This window comes from Lissotriton vulgaris, chromosome 2_1 (genome assembly GCF_964263255.1).
Source record: "Lissotriton vulgaris chromosome 2_1, aLisVul1.2, whole genome shotgun sequence".
Lineage (NCBI taxonomy): Eukaryota > Metazoa > Chordata > Amphibia > Caudata > Salamandridae > Lissotriton > Lissotriton vulgaris.
In genome coordinates this window covers 218,381,406-218,398,646 of record NC_141687.1, presented here as the reverse complement: position 1 = coordinate 218,398,646, position 17,241 = coordinate 218,381,406, and the positions used below count along the sequence as shown (strand labels likewise).

Sequence of the window (17,241 nt, the reverse complement as noted above, 5' to 3'; positions counted from 1 at the left end):
AAGAGGGCTGAAAACAGTTGCATTGTCCCATGAATAAGAATGAACTGCTTAGTCACCGGATGGCATAGATGGCCTTGCAATCTATAGTTTGATGTACTGAGGGAATCAAAAAAGGAGTCCTTACCCAGACCTTTTTTTTTTTTATTCTGAAACTGCAGATATCACACATACCGGATAGCCAGATGATTTTACTTTTCACTTTTGCTCTCCCTCCCCGCACACCCCACCCCCAACCAGTATGCTCCCTGTGAGCATCCCTGGTGTGCGTTTTTTAAAGATGCTAATCCACATCAGATAGAAAAAGAGTGAACTTGTTAGTAGCATTTGCAAGAGCAGGCAATGTGAACAGATAGCTGGCACTTCTTCCGTATTGTTTCAAGAGACTTGCACAGTTTGTGGTAGCTCAGGTATGTGCAGCGCCTTATTTTGAATTTTGGCAGAATTGGTAATGAAAAGTACTTTGCTTATGTGGTCAGATTTAGGCCTGGACGTACATTGCAACATGCTCTAGTGCTATTCTACTAAATCACATGGCTAAATGTTTAGTGGGCTCCATTAGTTTTAAAACAAGTGTCCAATGTAGGTATAAGAGGCCAAATCGTATACTCCTTTTCAATAACCGGGAGGCAGAAGGTCCATACGGAAAATCAAAGGACCGCAAAAAAAAAGTTTATGGTATAGATAAGCGCGCATAGAGTTGCGTGAATTGTACAGAAAACATAATGTCCTATCAAACAGAAGAAAATGACAGACATAAAGGGCCATAGGTGCTCTATTAGGATGCGAAATATGGTGCAAATATGGTTTACTGCTAAGTCACAAGTCTGGAGAAATGGCAACTGGAAAGAACGCATCCAAATAATTGTGCATACGTACGTGCTACAGACCCACACAAGTACAAACACAAAGGACATGTACAAAGGTTTGTGCCTGTGGACTGGTACACACACTGATCAAAACATATTCTTATATATGAATGTACAGTCACAAGAGCATGGACCTACCATAAAGTATACACCAGGAACAGTCAGGAAACGGGAAACGGCCATTACAACAAAGCCTTTACAACGAAATCGTTAACCACGCATGCAGTACAACGCATGCGTGGTTATGCAAATGCTACTTACCAGTATGCATCTGTTCTTGGCATGTAGGGCTGCTGACATTCATATCTGTGCATAGTCCGCCACCTACTGTTGGGTCCGGATGATTGCACATTGTTGTCCTGGAAGAGTCTTCGAAGTATCACGAGATAGGTGGCTCCTCCCCTGGACTACAGTGCGCATGGGCATCGCCTCCATCCCCAGATTGTTTTTAGCCATTGGCAGAGATGGAGTGAAGAAAGTGAGTGATGACCATGCTATGAGCATATGTGTGTATATGAATACATACTGCAGCTGCTACAGGCGCCGGGGAGGAGGGTGGGCGATATGAATGTCAGCAGCCCTACATGCCAAGAACAGATGCATACTGGTAAGTAGCATTTGCAGTTCGAGGCATGTGGGCTGCTGAATTCATATCTGTGCATAGAATACATAGCAGTCCCTCCATTAACGGCGGCCGTCCGTGCCAGCTGCAGCAGTCTGAAAAAGCGTTTTTAGAACAGCCTGACCAACAGCTGCCTGCTGTTTGGAATGCACGTCTACACAGTAGTGCTTAGTGAAAGTATGTGTGGTAGACCATGTGGCTGCTCTACAGATGTCTTCTAAGGGAATGTTACCTAAGAAAGCCATAGAGGCCCCCAACTTCCTAGTGGAGTGGGCCCTCGGTGGGATAGTGAGAGTGCGCTTAGCTTTAGCGTAACAGATCTGAATGCACTTTACTATCCATCTAGCGATCCCCGCTTTGGAGATTGCATTTCCCTTGTGTTGTGTGGCAAAAGCAACAAAAAGTTGTTTGGTTTTGCGGAAATCTTTTGTCCTGTCCACATAGTACATCAAGGCCCTTTTCACATCAAGGGTGTGGAGCATACGCTCCACCAGCGTCTCTGGGTTTTGGAAAAACACCAGCAATTCAATTGTTTGGTTTATGTGAAACTGTGAGACCACTTTGGGTAAGAACTTAGGGTTAGTGCGGAGCACCACCCTGTTAGCATGTACCTGGAAGATAGGTTCTTGGATGGTGAGCGCCTGCAGTTCGCTAACCCTCCGTAGCGATGTGATTGCTACTAAGAACGCAACCTTCCAAGTTAAAAACTGGAGCTCACAAGAGTGCAGTGGCTCAAAGGGAGGACCCATCAGCCTTGTAAGAACCACATTGAGGTTCCATTCTGGAGCTGGTGGAGTCCTTGGTGGAATGACCCTTTTGAGTCCTTCCAGAAAAGCCTTGATAGCAGGGACCTTAAAGAGTGACAGGTGCTGCCTATTCTGGAGGTATGCTGCCATAGCCGACAGGTGAATGCGGATGGAAGAGTAAGCTAGATTACTACGATACAGGTGAAAGAGGTAACATATGATGTTTTGAATGGAAGCGTCTAGCGGGTCAATGCTGTGGTCCACGCAGTAGATGACAAACCTCTTCCATTTAGCCGCATAACAAGCTCTAGTAGTGGGCTTCCTTGCCTCCCGAATGATGTCCATGCAATCGGGAGGAAGATTGAGGTAGCCAAACTCTAGAACTTCAGGAGCCAGATCGCCAGGTTGAGCTGTTGCGGATCTGGGTGCTGAATGTCGCCATGGCTCTGCGTCAGAAGGCTGGGAGTGAGATGAAGCCTTTGATGCGGTACCACGGAGAGTTCCAGAAACGTGGTGTACCATGGTTGGCGAGCCCACGTTGGAGCAACCAGGATGAGCGTCATCGAGTGTTGCCTGAGCTTGCGTGCCACCAGCGGTATCAGAGGTGCTGGGGGAAAAGCGTACGCAAATCTGCCTGACCAGTTCATCCACATCGCATTGCCCTGTGATTGGGGGTGTGGGAATCTGGCGGCGAAGCTTTGGCATTTTGCGTTCTCCTTTGTGGCGAACAGGTCTATCTCTGGATGACCCCACCTTTGGAAGTACGGTTGGAGTACTGATGGATGTATCTCCCACTCGTGCATCTGATGGCTGTGCCTGCTGAGCAGATCCGCCATTTGATTGTCCTTGCCCGGGAGATGCTCTGCCATGAGGAAGATGTTCCTCTGAATGGCCCACTTCCACATGCTCTGAGCCAGATGAGACAGCTGTGGAGAGTGTGTACCTCCCTGCTTCTGGATGTAGTACATGGCCGTCATGTTGTCCGTCCGGATCAACACGACCTTGTTGCACAGATGTACTTTGAACGCCTTTAAGGCCATGAAGATTGCCATCAGTTCCAACACATTGATGTGCATCTTCCTTTGCTGAAGTGTCCATAGTCCCTGCACAGTGTAGTGGAGTACATGCGCTCCCCATCCCTGGAGAGAGGCGTCCGTCGTCAGGATGATCTGTGGGACAGGCTCTTGGAATGGTCGGCCCTTGCAAAGGTTTTGTGGATTCCACCAATGCAGAGAGTTGTATGCCCGACCGCTCACCAACACTAGGTCTGTCAGTTGCCCATGAGCCTGAGTCCACTGACGTGCTAGGCACTCCTGAAGCGGACGCATATGTAGTCTCGCGTGCGGGACAATGGAGATGCAGGAGGCCATCATGCCTATCAACTGCATGAACACCTTCGCTGGAAGCGAGTGTTGGGGTCTGAATCGTTGGATCAGCGCCTGGATACTGGCGATTCTCACTGAACTCGGCTGCGCAGTGGCTGCCAGAGTGTCGATTGTCGCGCCCAGATACTGTCGCACGTGGGCGGGCTGGAGATGGGACTTTGGGTAGTTCAGAGAGAATCCCAGATCGTGCAGGAGGTGAATGGTGCGTGACACGTGGTCTACGCACTGCTGTTCCGTCTTTGCCTGAATAAGCCAGTCGTCTAGGTATGGAAAGACATGGACGTGCTGGCGACGGAGATGCGCCGCCACAGTCGCTAGGCATTTCGTAAATACTCTTGGTGCCGTGGTGACCCCGAACGGCAGGACTCTGAACTGGTAATGCTGGTCTAAGATCGTGAATCTGAGATACTTTCGGTGGGAAGGATGCAGGGGAATATGAAAATCGGCATCCTTCAGATCCAGCGTAGCTAGGAAGTCCCCCTGTTGAAGCAGGGGAAGCACCTGCTGCAATGTGAGCATATGGAAGTGCTCCGAGTTGATGTACCAGTTCAGGGGCCTGAGGTCCAGGATCGGCCTGAGTGATCCGTCCTTTTTGGGGATCAGAAAATACAGGGAGTAAACCCCTGTTCCCCGCTCTTGCAATGGAACGAGCTCTATCGCCCCTTTTTGCAGCATGACTAGAACTTCTTGCTGCAACAAGGTCAAGTGCTCGTCGGACATAGCACGGCTTCTTGGCGGTATGTCCGGTGGAATGGACGTAAGTTCTAGACAGTACCCGTACTGGATAAGAGACCTCACCCACCTGTCCGTGGTGATGGACCTCCACGCCGGCAGGAACTGCTGGAGTCTCCCCCCGACAGGTGTCGTGTGATCGGGGGGAAGTGACAAGACGTCACTGCTTGTTGGTGGTGGTGGACCTGGAGGCATTGTTTCCACGTCCCCTGCCTTTGATATTATTGCCTCTGTAGCCACCCCTGCCCTTGTTGTTGTTATACGAGGACTGGGTGTTACCCTTGTAGTATTGTGTGGACTGGGATGCCTAGCCCCTTGAGGTGCCTCTTGAATTGGAGCGGCGAAATGAACCACCCCGAAACTGCTGACTTTGTAAAGCCCCCATAGACTTGGCAGTTTCGGTATCTTTTTTCATCTTTTCTAGGGAGGCATCCACCTCAGGGCCGAACAGATGGTCAGGATTCACTGTTTGACCCAATATTGTGGTTTGGATGTCGGGTTTGAACCCCGAGATTCGAAGCCAGGCATGGCGTCTAAGTAACACACTTGTATTGATAGCCCTGGAGGCAGTGTCTGCCACATCTAGGGCACATTTGATGGATGCATTTGTAATGAGTTTACCCTCCTGAATGAGCATCTCCCCCGCCTCCTTGTATTGATCAGGCAAGTGTTGCAGAATGGCCTCTAATGTGTCATAATGGGCCCTATCATAACGTGCAAGCAGGGCTTGGGTGTTAGAGATCCTCCAGATGTTCGCTGCCTGTGCAGCAATGCGTTTGCCTGATGCCTCAAAGATCTTGGACTCTTTATCTGGGGGAGGAGCGTCACCAGTAGTCTGCGAATTCGCCCTCTTTCGAGTGTTGGAAACCACCAGGGAGTCCAATGGCAAGTGTCCCTTAATGTACGTGGGATCCGTGGGCGCCGCTTTATATTTCCTGTCGATGCGAGGATTGACCACCCGCGCCCGGGTGGGCTCCTTGAATACCTCCTGTGCATGCTTCAGCACCCCTTTAAGCATCGGTAGTGTCTTGACTTGCTTTTCGGCTACCGAAAAGGTGTCGACTAAGAAGTCCGCATCCACGGGGTCCGAGTGCAGTTCGACGTCATGGTTCGCTGCAGCTCTCCCTATTAAGGCATTGAAGGCCGCCGAGTCCTCTGTCGGGGACGTCTTGGCGGCGAAAAGTTGAGTGTCCTGACCCGACTGCGGGTCGTCTGCGTCGCCTCCTGCGGTCCAGGGCACATGCTCCTCCTCCGGATCCGAGTACGCAGGATAGGTGTACTCGGCATCTTCCTCGTCCACATCAGGCGCGGGGGAATGGGTCGGCGAGTGTTCCAGGGCCTGTGGGGACAGAGGTTCCATCAGAGCCGAAGAGTCCGCAGAGTACCTCTTGTTCTTGAGTGGAATCTTAAAAGGTTCCAAGGCCGGCTCCGACGTAATCTTTCGTTTGAGGAGCGACAATTTTCCGGTGTTGGCGTCGATGATCACCTCACGACGTTCCTCCACCGCAAGCGGCTGGAGCCGAAGCTTCGACACCACCAAGGCAGCTTTCGGCGTCAATACCTCCTTTGAGTGTCCGCCCTGTTTAGGCGCGAAGGCCTTCGGCGCCGACTTGGGTGGAAGGGTAAAACGAATGGGCGTTTGTTCTTTAGCAGGCTTCGGCGTGGGTCTAGGCACTACAGTGTCCTGATCGGGAACCACAGTGGACTGTCGGATCCGCTGTAAGGATTCCCCCACCTTCCTTGTAAGGGATGCCGAGGGCTGAACCGGCTCGAGCGACTCCTCATCTACGAGAGCCCGATCGCCGGTAGGCCTCTTTTTCGGGGCCGACGCCCCATGGCCAGACGCACCGTCGGCGTGACGCTTCTTCGAAGCCGTCTTCGGGTCCACGACCCCTTTCGGCGCCGACGCAGCCGCGTCGGAGGCCTTCACCTTCGGCGCCGACCCAGAGGGCTTCGGGTCGGCCATTTTGGCGTGGCCCTTCAGGTCGGCCATTTTGGCGTGGCTCTTCAAGTCGGCCATTTTGGGTTTCGTGGAAGTTGACGCCTCCAGAACCTTCTTCACCAACGCCACTTTCAGTTTCGGTTTCGCATCCGAGGGTGCGAGACCAGTTGGCTTCACTTTCGGTTTCTTCTTAGAAATGTCCGTGACCGGGCCCGGAGGCGGGGACGTAGGACTCATAGTTAGATCTTGGGTAAGGCCCGAAGGCGATCCCTCGACCTGGGCCGTATGACGGGGAGTAACCCCTGAGTCTGGTTGGGGATGCTCTTCCTCCGAGCTATCTCCCATCGTGGCACAAGCCAGTTCGTCGTCCCCTACCTCGTCGGAGACTTCGTCGTAGGCCTCCTCACCCGCGTCGTAGGTCTCTTCCTCGGACGCGGGGCCAGAGTCCGACCCTTGTACGTCGTCTTCTCCCTCGACAGATTCCTGGAAGATGTCATCAGGTGGGGGTGCCGAAGCCGACAGTTGAGCCTGGAACCGATTAGCCCGGCGAATCTTTAAAGTCTTCTTACTTCTAAATTTTGAACACGCCATGCAGGTGTCTTCTCGGTGATCCGGTGACAAGCATGTATTGCACACGGGGTGCACGTCGAGGTGTGAATATTTAGAGTGACACAGCGGACACTTCTTGAATGGAGTCCGCTCCATAGCAAAGGGTGTAGTGTAGGCCCGTCCGCGTCGAAAGCACGTGGAAGGGCAGTAAGAGATCGGAGCTGAGAGTCAGTAAGAAACCCGTACGCAACTATACCGACGCCCAGCCTAAAGACCTTTTGGTCTCGAGTAAAAAGTAGAACAACTATCGGTTCCGACAGAGGGAACCGAAACACATCCGAACCCAATGGCGGAAAAAAACAATCTGGGGATGGAGGCGATGCCCATGCGCACTGTAGTCCAGGGGAGGAGCCACCTATCTCGTGATACTTCGAAGACTCTTCCAGGACAACAATGTGCAATCATCCGGACCCAACACTAGGTGGCGGACTATGCACAGATATGAATTCAGCAGCCCACATGCCTCGAACACACGAAAGCCTTTACCACGCATACCTGTACTACGAGGTTTGTAGTAAAGGTATATGTGGTAAAGGTAAAAAAAAAAAGGGGGGGGGGGGGTTGGGGGGGGTCTCCCCCCCCATAAAGAAACTCACCTGGAGTCACGTCGGGTATCAGCGTCGTTTAAGAGAAAACGGAAAATAAACTTCCGCTTTCTCTTAACGACTATGACGTCACCACGCTAGTAATTGTGGAAAATGTTATGCGTGGTGAACGAATTCCGTTGTAACGCATGCGTGGTAAAGGCATTCGTTGCAACGGAATTCGTTGTAACATCATATATTCCAGGAAACAAGCTGACGTAAGGAACAGATGGCTTAATACATTTGTGGTCATGCACAAGAGGGTGCAAGCAGCCAACTATGTACACACTGGCAAGCAGAACCTTCTAAAGAGAAAACACACACACACACACACACACACAACAATGATACGTGCAACTCCACATACGGATACACAAATCACTGGTTCATGTACACTCAGTAACTTATGGATCAGTTTTCTGATGGCTCCACTGCCTTTATTGCAACTTCAATGAGGGTGGAGGGGTCAATGGGTTTGGTTGAACAGTTGCATCCTGTTATTTTCAGAAGCTTCCTGCGAAGGCCAGATTGTCTGCCTAGCAGGCTTTAGACAAGATGATGTTACACCACACGTTTCCTGAATGGTCCACACTACAAAACTAGAACAATGGTACAAATGTTATGTTAGTGAGGAATGCATTTTGTTTTTACAAAGTTGTTACTGGCTGCTTAAAGCAGAGCTATGGCTTTCGGATTTTGTAGAAATATAATAAATCTAGCTGCAACCTATTCTAGTTTATGAATGAATATGTACTTTTTTTTCAGAACACAAACACATAACAGAGGGAGGCTCTAAACTAAGTATGTTTCCCTAAGTGCAACAGGATTCGGGCAAGCCAAAGTGGGAATCCTATGTAGTTGCTTGAGTTTATAAAAACAGGTTTCTGTTGTAGCTGTAAATAGTTGTTGAGGGTGGTGGTCAAGTAGGCTTAGAACGGCTTTCTTCTCACGTTTGCTTTTCTGTCTGCACTGTGTCCTTGTGGTTGGTTGGCAGGGCATGGGGCAGTTCCCTTCCTCAGTTGGGTGAGATCAATGGAAAACGAATTCTGCATGCCTGGGCATTTCTGGGGTATATACATGTTGTCTGTCGTGTGGCACAGAGAATTGGCTTTTGACTCAGTGGAGGGTAGCCATGGAGATCTAATGAGTAGTAATGATGAAGAGAAGATAGCATCAGGCATTATGCCCCAGTGAGCAGAAGATGCTGAAGTTAACCACGGTGCTGATATACTAAGGCAACATTACGAAAGGGACCACTTTTAAGACAGGAGAGTGAGGTCTTTGGCTTGTGCACCCAAAACACTTGATAGTGGAACAGAGGGCTCTGCACTTGATGAATCGACGTAGATAAAAGTGTGCACCCCAATTTTAACAACAGACCGGAGCAGGACAAGAAGGAAGGAGTTGATTAAGAAAGAGGACGTTTTCAGACCAAGACTACAAGATACAGCCTGAAATGAGAGGGGACAATTAAGACACTCTCCTCATGGGAAGCTATACATTTATTAGAAAAAAACTAGAGGGAAGCGCTAGACACGGCAGAGGAGAGTAAACTGAAAGATCTAGCTGAAAAGAAAGCAAGAGCACACAGAGGGTGGAACCATCCGGTAATAAGTATAGCTGAGCTCATGGTCGAACAAATGTCTTAAAACCTTGAAAACAGACATCATGGGAGAGACTAAACTATCAAACATATGGTAAAGGGATGGGCCCTCTAGGGTTATGACAGAGCTGCTCACGGTAGAAAGAGTGAAGCAATAGAGGTCCTCAAAACAGCTCTTTTGAAAGAGTGAATCAAGTCAAAGGTTGCTGGTTTACCTATATGCCGCAACATTGGTCAGCAAATGAAGCAAAGTTGAGGCAAGTGGCAAGCCATCAGAAAAAAGAGTTAACTGTAAGTGGTATCATGTACAGCTCATCATGCTGCCCTCAATTACATCACTGTTTGGGGTCCTTCCATCTTTCCTGGTGTCACTCTCAGAAATGGAGCAACAACTAAACATGTGATCAGACTGTGGTTATTGTCGCTCCTCTCTCACGGGCTGAGTGGTCGCTCCCAGTGTCCCTTGCAGACATCTGGTATCGTAGCGCTGCATTGCTTTGATTGCTTTGAAAATTGCCATATCATTTCGCCTGCTGTGTGCTTGATTACCGCTTTGCTTCATTTGCGCTCTGTTTATTTCTTACTGCTGTTTAGACTTTGTCAGCGTGTTTGCCTCTAGCGCTCCGCTGTGCTCCCCCCTCCGCCTCCATTTTGTTTGTTGTTGTCGTCCTCGTGTGCCCGCCCCGCCTCCCAGCTGAGACGCCCTCGCCCCTCCCCCTCCACTATCCATATATGACAGTTGTTCCCGCGCGCAGCGTTCACGCGCAGCGACCGCGCCCAATCCGCGCCGAAGGTGCGCCAAAGGTAAGCCCGTCTACGCCCGTCCGCGCCTGGACCGCGCCCAGCGCCACACCCCCTGGCCCTCGCTTTGCCCAGCCCTCCCGCATTACCTACGATGCCACCACCCTCCTAGCCCTCAACCCCGGCCGCTCCACCAACTGCGTCCAAGCCGCTCCTGGACACACCCATGGACCTTTCTCATGCTACTCCTGCAAATTCATCGGTACCGTCACCAACTCCGCTACGCTCACACCTCAGATTCCCGACCCTACCCGCCTACAATGCATCCTTCTCAACACCCGATCGGTCCACAGGCACGCCATTGACCTATGGAATCTACTAGACACCATCTCTCCAGACGTCGCCTTCCTAACAGAAACATGGATGAACGCTTCCTCCGCCCCAGACATCACCATTGCCATCCCTGAAGACTATAAGATCACACGCAAGGACCGTACCGGCCACACAGGAGGAGGAATCGCTATCGTCCATAAAAAATCAATCCACATCTCAACCAGCTCAGACGTCAATCTCGCCAACTCTGAACACCTTCACTTCCAGATCCACATCGACCCCAAGACCACACTCAGAGGCACCCTCCTATACAGACCACCAGGACCCCGCGCACAATTCAGTGAAGACATCACGGACTTCATCACTCCACACGCGCTCCCCTCCAAAGATTACATCCTTCTGGGAGACCTCAACTTTCACCTTGAAAAGAACAACGACCGCAACTCCACCACCCTGCTGGACAACCTCGCCAACCTCGGACTTAAACAACTGGTCACTTCCCCCACCCACATCGCAGGTCATACTCTCGACCCTATCTTCACTTCCAGCAATCACGTCTCCCTCAGCCACACTACGGCTCTCCTTTGGACTGACCACAGCTGCGTTCACTTTACCTACAACAAGCCTAAACCCATCAACCACCCCCAACCAACTCTGCAAAGAAACCGGAACAAAATCACCATCGACCAGATCTCCTCATCGCTCCTTCTAAACACCCCAGCCCACTCTTCTAACCCAGACCAAGCCGCCACCAACTTCACCCTATGGTTATCCAACAGCGCCGACATCCTAGCACCACTGAAAAAACGTCAAAGCAAACCTGGCAGCAAGAAGGCCTCATGGTTCAACGATGATCTTAAGAAGTCCAAGAAACTCTGCCGCTCCCTTGAAAAGGCCTGGAAAAAAGACCCAACCACTAGCACCAAGGACGCCTTCAAAAACGCCACCCGCATACACCACCAACTAATCCGAAAGGCCAAGAAAACAGCATTCAAGGATCGACTAGATAACAACGCCCACAACAGCAAGGAACTTTTCCACATCGTCAAGGAATTTACCAATCCCTCTGCCAACTCCAACGACATCACCCCCTCTCAAGCCCTCTGCGACTCCCTAGCTTCATTCTTCCACAACAAAATTGCAGACATCCACAACAGCTTCGACAACCAACCCGGAGACCAACCCACCCAACCATATGCTGAACATTCACCCCCCTTGAACACCCTTAACGACTGGAACCCAATCTCCACTGAGGACCCCATCCGCCTGATGAACTCCATCCACTCAGGATCCCCCACAGACCCATGTCCTCACCACATCTTCAACAAAGCAGACTCCGTCATAGCACCGCACCTCCGAGACGTCATTAACTGCTCCTTCAATTCCGCCACCTTCCCGGAAAGCTGGAAACACGCTGAACTCAGCGCCCTTCTGAAAAAACCCACAGCGGACCCCACCGAACTCAAAAATTACCGCCCCATCTCGCTCCTTCCATTCCCGGCCAAAGTCATCGAGAAAGCTGTCAACAACCAGCTCGCCGCTTTCCTCGAAGCCAACAAATCCCTCGACTCCTCACAATCTGGCTTCCGAGCAAAACACAGCACTGAGACCGCCCTCATCGCAGCAACAGACGACATTCGAACTCTACTGGACAATGGAGACACAGTCGCCCTCATCCTCCTCGACCTCTCTGCAGCCTTCGACACAGTCTGCCACAGCACCCTTTTACAACGCCTCAGAAACATCGGAATACAAGGAAAAGCACTTGAATGGATCACCTCGTTCCTCACCGGAAGAACCCAGAGAGTCCGCCTTCCACCATTCGAGTCCGAGGCCACTGAAGTCATCTGTGGCGTACCACAAGGATCCTCACTCAGTCCCACCCTCTTCAACGTATACATGAGCCCCCTCGCGGCCATCGCCCGCCAACACAACCTCAACATCATCTCCTAGGGGGATGACACTCAACTGATCCTTTCACTCACCAATGACCCTAGCACCGCCAAAACTAACCTACACGAAGGAATGAAAGAAGTTGCCGAAAGGATGAAACACAGCCGTCTGAAACTGAACTCAGATAAAACAGAAGTCCTCATCTTAGGTACATCCCCCTCTGCATGGGACGACTCTTGGTGGCCGAAAGCCCTTGGAAAAGCACCTATCCCGACAGACCACGCACGGAACCTGGGCGTTATCCTGGATTCTTCACTTTCAATGAACAGACAAGTCAGCGCCGTCTCCTCATCCTGCTTCAATATTCTTCGCATGCTCAAAAAAACATTTCGCTGGATCCCCAACGAAACCAGGAAAACAGTCACCCACGCTCTGGTCACGAGCCGACTGGACTACGGAAACACCCTCTACGCAGGTACTACCGCTAAACTCCAGAAAAAACTCCAACGAATCCAAAACGCCTCAGCCAGGATCATATTAGACATCCCGCGTAACGAACACATCTCTGGTCACCTGAAAAACCTCCACTGGCTACCAGTCAATAAGAGGATCACTCTCCGTCTCCTAACCCACGCACACAAAGCACTCTACGAAATCGGACCAGAATGCCTCAACTCACGACTGTCCTTCTACACCCCCTCCCGCCAACTACGATCTTCCAGCCAAGCCCTCACCACTGTACCTCGCATCAACAAGACCACCATGGGAGGTAGATCCTTCTCATACCTGGCAGCTAAAACATGGAACTCACTTCCCACTTACCTTCGCCTTACCCAGAACCACCTAGCATTCAGAAAGCAACTTAAAACGTGGATATTTGACAAGTAATCCTCCTCCCCTCCCTAAGCGCCTTGAGACCCTCTGGGTATGTAGTGCGCTATATACATTTTATGACTTGACTTGACTTGACATTTTCGTCTCTATACCCTTTCCAAAAATGTATGTATATTTCTGCATGCATTACATGTTTCATTTGAAATTGTGTTTTTTAGTTTGTGGGTCAATAAGTGAGCATCTAAATGTCAATAAAATTAATTCTTACCTGTCCCCTGCCGGAACTGCATCATGCTCGGGATGTCGATGCTGTAGGGTGTAAGCTGCGGGTCTGCTTGGCCCAGAGAGATGCAGGTGGAGGCATTGCCAGATGCCCCCTTATGTTGCTGCTGGAACTGCAGGCACTGTTCTATGTAGTTGCACACTCCCCCACTGTACGGCCTCCAGTTTCCAAACTCATCCTGCCATTCCCAAACAGCTACAACAATGGGAACAGACTGCCAGGGCATATAGTAAGAGGAACTGGGTGTGCCAGGGTTGCCGGCTGTGCCAGCTCCAGTGGAAGCAGAGCCTGCAGCCATCTTCCAAGAGCCTTGTTAGATTTCCTTCAGGGTTATACAGCCATTTATTCTAAAGTAGTATTGGACAACGCGTTCTCTTTATCAAGACATTTTCTAAGGCTGGAAGTCAAAAAGAAAATAGTTTTTTCTGTTATTTTTAGTTCAATTGCATATTGGTAATCTATATAACATCAGGCATCTATGATTGTCAGGCGATCCTTACCCTGCATAACAAATACTTCATCACCATCTTACAATCACAAAACAGGTCATTCATTTCTCTAAAAGCCGTCCAGTTCTCCATATCTATGGAGCGCGCCACTGGATGGCAGTCTAATATTTACCTGGTTCATAAGAGACCCAACCTGCAAATCTAGATTTGCCAGAATACCTATTATCAGAAGATTAAAAGGAGCTCTTGGGAGCAGTTTTTACTAGTAGTAGTGGAAGGGCAAATAAGAAAGATATAAGCTAGTCACTGAAAATGAATAGTTTGATTAGCAGATCTAGTCTAACCGTTGTTACTGAAGCTAGACACAGAGGAAAACATGTATCAAACCTGGCAACTAGTGACCAATATCTCTGCTTTATCAGATGTTCTGCAATCCATTAACATTCTGGGCTGAGATTTACAATCGTAACCATGCTTCTCTTTTGGGATTTACGGAAGGTATGTAGCCTTGCATATTGACCAAGACTCACAAATCATCTGAGAATGTAAATACATATCTTACTCCAAAATAGTGTAATTTTTATCTAGAATTTGGAAGTATAAACCCTGTAAAGTCCTCGGCATAAATCATGTGCCTTCGAAAACATGCCACAAACATGCACCTTTTTTATTGTTTTGGTACGTTAATTATAACAGGAAATATAGAGGTATGCATGTCTGCATAATTAAAACATATCCAATAAAAATGTTACATTTCTCCAATACTGGGATTTACAAAATATAGAAGTGAAATTTAAAAAAATGCAAGTTACGAAATGTAAATTATAAATGCATCCGGAAAGATAGAATTGTTTTGTATGTCTATAACTGAGGTTCCCATACTTTTCAGAGCCACAACTACTTTTTAGAACGACAAACATTTGCGAACCATCTGCCTTTGATGGACATGAGGAGGATCGAGTTTAGAAAGTAACTAAAGCATCATGCTGTAGCCCACTATCATTTACAGACCGCTCATTTTCAATTTAAATGGGCACTAACTTTGTACAAACCTACAGTTTTAGCAATAAAACTATATAGCACTCCAATGATATTGCGTGGACATCGGGTTTCTGTGAATATTTATCATTTGTGCATCACCAAGTAAAGTGTCTTGATTTGTTTTGATCCGAATAAAGTCTTTGTTTCCAGTACACTACAGAATCACATAAAATGTGCTTCCTTTTTGCTTTCCTAACTACTGAATGCATACAGTTAATGAACAGGTATTTACATTTTGTGTGTTGCAAAGAAACTCATCCTACAGCCTTTCCTTTCACACTCCCTGTACTCCATCGAGCAAGATTGTCACATAATTCACTTCTCGCGTTGCAGTCAGTGAAAGAAAAGTAAATACCAATTCCATGGTAAAAGAAGAAGCAGCAATTTGTCAGAAGATTTGACTGGCTTTGAAGCACCACAAATGTGAGAAAATAAACACAATTTTAAGGGATCTTTATTTATTGCTTGGACTTTCCTGACCTACCAAAAATCAGGTAGCGACACACATTTTGGGAAACACTTGTCTGGAACACAAAATCACTCAATCATGGTTTGCTGCATATAGACTATAGAACGGCAAATATAGTGCTTACACACTTTGGGGTATAACGGAATTAACAAGGGTCTTCACATGTAAGGTCACACTGATTAGATTGTTGGGGCAAGATGGGAGGTTTACCATAGGAGTTGTCTTCAGAACAGGGGTGCCCTACATAAGTCTAGGAAGGCTAGATACAGTTCAGATTTTCTGGCTAACCATTTAGATTAATTGTATGTAAATTCCTTTTATGAGGTATAGATCTGGCCTATCGTGGATATTCTCTAGGGCATAAGAATATCCCTCTTTGTGGTTTAAATGTTTTATTAGCATTTTGTAATAAAAGAACATAACACAGCAATATGGGTCAGAGCACTTTTCTTACATAGAAAGCGTTATGCCATCCCATAGAGAAAATAAAAAAGCATTTACAATGCAACGGTCTCGGCATTGCAAAAGTTAGAGCTATTAGCATTGTAATGAACGCGAGTTTAAGGTCTTGACATTGTAAATGACAAGGTCTTTTATTTATGTTTTAAAAACCAAAACATAAATAAAAGTCATTGTCATTTACAATGCCAATAGCTCAAAGTCGCGTAAATGCAAGACCTATTACATTGCAAATGCTTGTTTTCAAATGTTGGCAACTACGAATTTAATTAACTGTCGTGGACCATTGCACTCTTGCAGTGTCAGCCATTATGTCAGTTGTGGTTAATCGGTGCTAAAGTGTACACGCGTTGATTCGGCTCCACTGCCTGAGAGTGGGCAAGTTAGATGTAATATGCAACTAGTCCAGCACAGAATGTTTTGGAAAAGAAGCACATGGTGCCGAAAACGGAAAGAGACAGGTAGTGTAACCGAGGAAAGAAAAAAACTAGACTATACAGGGTATGAAAGGATAGAGAATGGGAGACAGACAATGCGTGAGTAAAGTGAAAGGTAAGTACAAGAGAAATGGGCGAACGAGCAAGAACCAGAAGAGGGATGTGGTCGGTCTTGTTCACGCATCGAAATCTTACATCCACTTGTGCCTGTGGTATTTCTAGAGACCCCTCTGACTTAGTCTTGCCAACCCTGCTTAATTTGAGCCAGTGGTTTCCGGTGCTCCACGCAGCACTTAACTGTCAGCACTGATGCTTGTGACAGTCTGCCACATGGTGGCGCTGTCTGGCCAATTTAGAGATGACCACAACAACAGTACATTATTAATTCAATATATAGCAAAAATTACTTGCCGGCCAAGCCATTCTTATAGGTTTGGCAGCCTGAAATAGTCCAGATTGACACACTTGTAAGGGGTTTGATGTTAGTAGTTGTGTTGTTAAAAGCATTGGCAATGCTGGCAGGGCAATCTGTATGGCAAACTACAGTAGCCTCCTGACGAGTGCCCTTTCACTTAATTTTTTACAAATGAAAGCCCTGGCACTTTTTTTTACAAATTAAGCACGGGTGGTGTCCGTGTGTGCATGGTAGTGGTGGTGTCTGTGTATGCATGGTAGTGGTGGTGTCTGTGTGTGCACGGCAGTGGTGGTGTCCGTGTGTGCACAGCAGTGGTGGTGTCCGTGTGTGCACAGCAGTGGTGGTGTCCGTGTGTGCACGGCAGTGGTGGTGTCTGTGTGTGCATGGCAGTGGTGGTATCCGTGTGTGTATGGCAGTGGTGGTATCCGTGTGTGTATGGCAGTGGTGGTGTCCGTGTGTGCATGGCAGTGGTGGTATCAGTGTGTGTATGGCAGTGGTGGTATCCGTGTGTGTATGGCAGTGGTGGTGTCTGTGTGTGTATGGCAGTGGTGGTGTCTGTGTGTACACTTGTCTGGTAGTTTTTGGTGCAATCGTTTTTAAATATACGACCCATGTCCCTCCGTTCAAAGCACATCACCATATAGAAATGACATGAACTTTTAAAGGTTTTTTAAAGTAAGAGCTTTTCATCTTATTGTTGTACAGGAAGCAAAAAAAGGGAAAGATAACAGCAAAAGAAACAAGTGGACAGACCGGCCAGTAGATAGTTAATGCAGAAACAACAGAGATAGGTTTCAG

General features: G+C 48.3%; 1 protein-coding gene across 2 annotated transcripts in view; it reads right to left on the bottom strand.

Annotated features, from left to right (window-relative positions):
- Positions 1 to 17,241, bottom strand: part of DTX2 (deltex E3 ubiquitin ligase 2) — a 634,388-nt gene that overhangs the window by 466,881 nt on the left and 150,266 nt on the right. For both annotated transcript variants that reach the window (XM_086954786.1, XM_086954785.1), the window contains exon 2: positions 13,159 to 13,570. In XM_086954786.1, the coding sequence (XP_086810912.1) occupies positions 13,159 to 13,471 (313 nt within the window). In that variant the 5' untranslated portion in view covers positions 13,472 to 13,570. The remainder of the gene's footprint in view (positions 1 to 13,158; positions 13,571 to 17,241) is intronic.